Source organism: Apis dorsata, unplaced genomic scaffold (genome assembly GCF_000469605.1).
Source record: "Apis dorsata unplaced genomic scaffold, Apis dorsata 1.3 scaffold_82, whole genome shotgun sequence".
NCBI lineage: Eukaryota > Metazoa > Arthropoda > Insecta > Hymenoptera > Apidae > Apis > Apis dorsata.
In genome coordinates, this window is record NW_006263380.1 from 1474646 (window position 1) to 1478852 (window position 4207).

Consider the following 4207-nt stretch of genomic DNA (forward strand, 5'->3'; position numbering starts at 1 on the left):
GGGCGGCCCGCTCGGATATACGTACAGTAACAGATGTTAATTATCCCTCGTGCGTGCGTGTGTGCGTGTGTGTGTATACGTCGGGGGGAGAAAAGAGCCCCCGGCCTCCCGGCTCGGACACGTCGTCCACTCGTGTTACATCCCCATCGAGAGAGGGCCCGCTTCTCTACTACTATCCACGCGTTCCGACCGGCAGGGTCACGTGGTCCGCGCACGCTCCAATCCCGTCCAACTTCCGCCGTACCCGCCACCCCAATTCTCGAATCGAGATCTTAGATCGAGTCCCTTCGCCCCTTCGAACGTATAATTCCAATTTCCCGATCCGAACCTTGCTGCCCTTTCCTTTCCTGTCGTTGGACAGTTTTGATTCGGGCCAAGATCCCGGCCAACGATCGAAGGAGGGGAAATGGTCGAATTTTAGGGTCCTCGGTTCTCTTCCTCTTCCTTGGAATAATTTTTTTAATCGGAAAAAAGGGAAAGGAGGAAGTTTGGAATCGGTTGAATTTCACGATAGACAGATTTCGATGTTGCGTAGCATGGAACGGAATGGAACGGAACGGAAGGGGCGGAAGACCGGAGGTTCTTGTCGGAGGGCAATGGATGGAATTTGGGAGCGACGTTGGGGGAAAATGGTTTCTTGTCGCGGTGGCGAACGGCNGCCATATTCGTCCGGGAGCCTTAATGGGCCGGTTTTAGTGCGGAAATAAATAACCGATAATGAACCGGGCAAAAACGGAACTAACGATTTTCAGGCCGAATTAGGGAGCGAGGCTCGGATGCCTCCGACCAAGTCATCCGAATCGATTGAGAGAGCTAACCGGTGATCAACAGGCTGGAGTAAATGATTAACGACGGAGGGGGAGGGAGGGGGAGGGACTCGTTATCGCCAACTAACTCGATTCTTCCAATTGCATTGTTCCGTAACGTAAAATCGTAGGGAGTGAAAATATTTGAAAAATCGTCGAAAATTTGTTTCGTATCGATAACGAAAGAAGGAGGAGGTGGAGGAGAAGAGGAGGAGGAAGAGGAAGAAGAGAGAACGAGGTTCGTGCCAACCGAGAAACGAATTGTCCCTCGTTTCGCGTTATCGCAAGCCCGTCTACTCGGCTGACCGAGCAGCGCTCGTATATCAGCGTAGCTTTTGTTACGACGACGTGCCTTTGTTTTCGCCTTGTTCTCGCGTCTCGTTCCACAGTGGTGCGAACGTGGTGGACGACGTGGGTTCTCGGTTCGGCAGCCTTGTGTGTAACACGCCCGTCACCGAACACACGGAGGGGTTTCGCTGAACTTGCTCTCTAACCCACTTTCACGGTGACACACAGAAATAGATAATAAAACCGCCGCGGTGGTATACAACGCGTTCTTTTCCACGTTCCACCACCGATTGTGTCACCCGTTCGGGGAACCACCGTCCCTCATCGTGATTGGTGGTTTATTAACGAGATTTACACGGAATACCAACTCGATCCCTCGCGTTGAAATATTAGCCCGATTGCGACCCCTTCTCTCTCTCCCCCTTTCTCTCTCTCTCTCTCTCTTTCTCTCTCAAGTATCTGGCCAACTGAAAACTAACGCACGGCCCCCGCCCCGTTTTCTTTTCTGTTTCAGAATGCGTTGAAGATCCGGCCGGTCGAGGAGATTCGAGATGTCCGCCGTAACCAGCCCGTATGGCCCCAGTAAGACACCACTCCCTTTTCTAAAATGTATCGGCGTACCGACCACCCCCTCGACGTTAGTCCCCGTGCTTTTTGAACGTGGTGGAGGAGAGAACGTGGCGGCGGTGGGCAGCGATCGCGATCGCGTCATGCCCGTTTGATCGAATATCGGTAACAGCCGTCCGCGGCACGACCATCGACCAACCACCATTCCCAGAACGTTCAATTAACGTATGAGCCGCTGCCCGGCTCGTATATTCTCTAATTAACGTTAAAAATTGTTTCGCGGCCTTCGCGTCCCGACGCGCGCGCGTACAAGAGATCGTTGGATAGTATCTCGAGATCGAGATATACGAAGATCGATCGATCTCTCATCCCCCCTCCGCGTTCCTTCCCGCGTTGGAGAAAACAATTGGAAAGAGCTCGAGACACTCGCTACTCTCGGGAATCGACCGATTGGAGAATTGCGCGGGGATAACAAGGGGCTAACAATAATAATAACGATAATAGCTAAAATAAAGGCTAAAAGAAAGAGAAAAAAGAAAAAAAAAAAAAAAAAAAAAAGAAAGCGGAAAGAAAGTCGGAAAGGGAGAGAAAAAGCGGTGGTCTCTCTGATGTCCCGGTTCCTTTTCCATCAGCGGAGATGCTTTCCGACTCGGTGTACAACTACGCGACGGCCCGGCGGGGGACCGGCGATCAGGACAGCGACTCCCAGTACGAGGGCCAGGCCCAGCTGCAGATCACGAGCATCCAGAAGCCGCGCAACAAGCGCAAAAACTTCAAGCCGATAAGCAGCCGGATGGTGGAGGTGTCCGATGAGTCCGAGAAGGAGGACGACGAGCTGGACGGGGCGATGGAGGAGAGCTCGAGCGAGATACTCGAGTACGAGAGGAAGACGATGCTGTTGCCTGCGGAGGACAGGTCCAAGCAGAGGTTGAACAACAACGAGGTCAGCCCCATGGACCTGTCCGTGGCCACCAGGCCCCCGTCCTCCGAGGCCGACGACGATAGCGGCGACTCTCTCAGGCACAAGTTCATCCTGGAGCAGCTCAGATCTCAGAAACTCTACTCCCCTGGCACCGAAGTGAGTCTCTTTCCCTCTCCCTCTCCCTCTCCCTCTCTCTCTGTTTGCGAGAAATCGTCATCGTCGGATTTGTTTGTTTGGCGCGCAGGCCAGGAGTCCGAACTCGGAATCGTCGGAGAAGAGTGGAGGAAGCGGTGTCCTGGACGCGGACTCGGGACGGTTGGACGACACCCCGTTCGAGGACGAGCGAGGGCAGGACGGGGACGGCGACGCCGAGTGCGAGGAGAGGAAACCGTTCGAAGGGATGAGGGAGTACGCGGAGTCGACTATGCAGGAGTTGTTGGCGATCTACGGGCTGACGGGGGGAGAATTGGTGAAGTCGGTGAGCAGGCAGCTACCGCCGACCTTCTTGAATCCCCCGACTTCGGGCCATCAGCCTCACGGTGAGTCCAGCTTCGTCGTTTCTTCCCCCCTCGTCTTCCTCCCCCTCCTCCTTCCCCTTCTCTCGTTCTTCTCCATTCGTCGCGCTTGCAAAATGCTCTCTTAAAGCTCTCGATCGACCTTGTTAAATTAAATTACGCCAGGGTATATAAGAGAAGGAGGAGGAGGAGGAGGAAAAAAGAAATAATTACCTAGTATATACGGTCTCCGAACCGAGATTCACCTAGAGAGCAATTAGAGGAGATGCAGTTGTTAACAGTTGTTAACTAGAAGTTGACGTTCTTCTTCTCCTCCTCCTCGTGCGTGGGTGGCGGCGGCGGCGGTATTCGAGCATCGATGGAGGATAAAACGGTGGGTGCGCGGAGATATCGCGGAGGAGAACGGCGCGGATTGATGGAAAAAAGGGATTGAAAGAAAAAAGAGGAGACGGTTTCCTCGAATCGACGTTCGCGAGGAACGGAAATTGGGCGAATAGAGGAATTAAGAGGAGAGTATTCTCGCGGTATTCGACGAAATGGTGAGCCGAGGCGAGGCCCAAAGGGGGGGGTCTATTGGTTGGCATCGAATTCGGGGTTGGGCTACGGACAATTGACAAGCGTAACTGGCTGGCAAGTCGAGATCGTACTTGGCGTAAAATCAATTTCGCGCGTTGACGATCGTGACCTCGTGGCTTTTTTAACGTTCTCGTTTTATCGCCACCGGGGAAAAGCACGGGTGTTAACGCGAAATTAACCTGGCCCGATCAATCCAGACGCGAGGAAGGGATTCATTGTTTCTGTTATCGCGACCGGGATTGGCTTATCGATTATGCGCACGCTCGTTCTCTTCGACGGTCTTGATGGATTCTCGAGCCGCGGAACGAGGTTACCGCGAAACCAGTCTGATCGATCGAGGAAAGAATTAACTAGTTTCGTTATTCGATCGTCCGGCAAATACCGTAAACTGGAGGAACATTAACCGTCGTAATCGGGACGCGTCGTGCCTATCGAATCCTATCTGGAAGAGAGGGGATATGAACCAGCCCAGTTCATCAAATTTTTCAAGATTCGTCCTTCTCGAATTTCTTCAAGTTTTTTTTTTTTTTTTT

At 52.9% G+C, this 4207-nt stretch overlaps 1 protein-coding gene across 2 annotated transcripts in view; it reads left to right on the forward strand.

Annotated features, from left to right (window-relative positions):
- Positions 1–4207, forward strand: part of LOC102680975 (ataxin-2 homolog) — a 56192-nt gene that overhangs the window by 35027 nt on the left and 16958 nt on the right. Inside the window, exons 2-4 of one of the 2 annotated variants that reach the window (XM_006611070.2) lie at positions 1609–1676; positions 2294–2739; positions 2828–3122. In XM_006611070.2, coding sequence (XP_006611133.2) covers positions 1646–1676; positions 2294–2739; positions 2828–3122 — 772 coding nt within the window. In that variant the 5' untranslated portion in view covers positions 1609–1645. Of the gene's footprint in view, positions 1–1608; positions 1677–2249; positions 2740–2827; positions 3123–4207 lie in introns of both variants that reach the window. The other variant, XM_031508255.1, reaches the window with a different exon arrangement.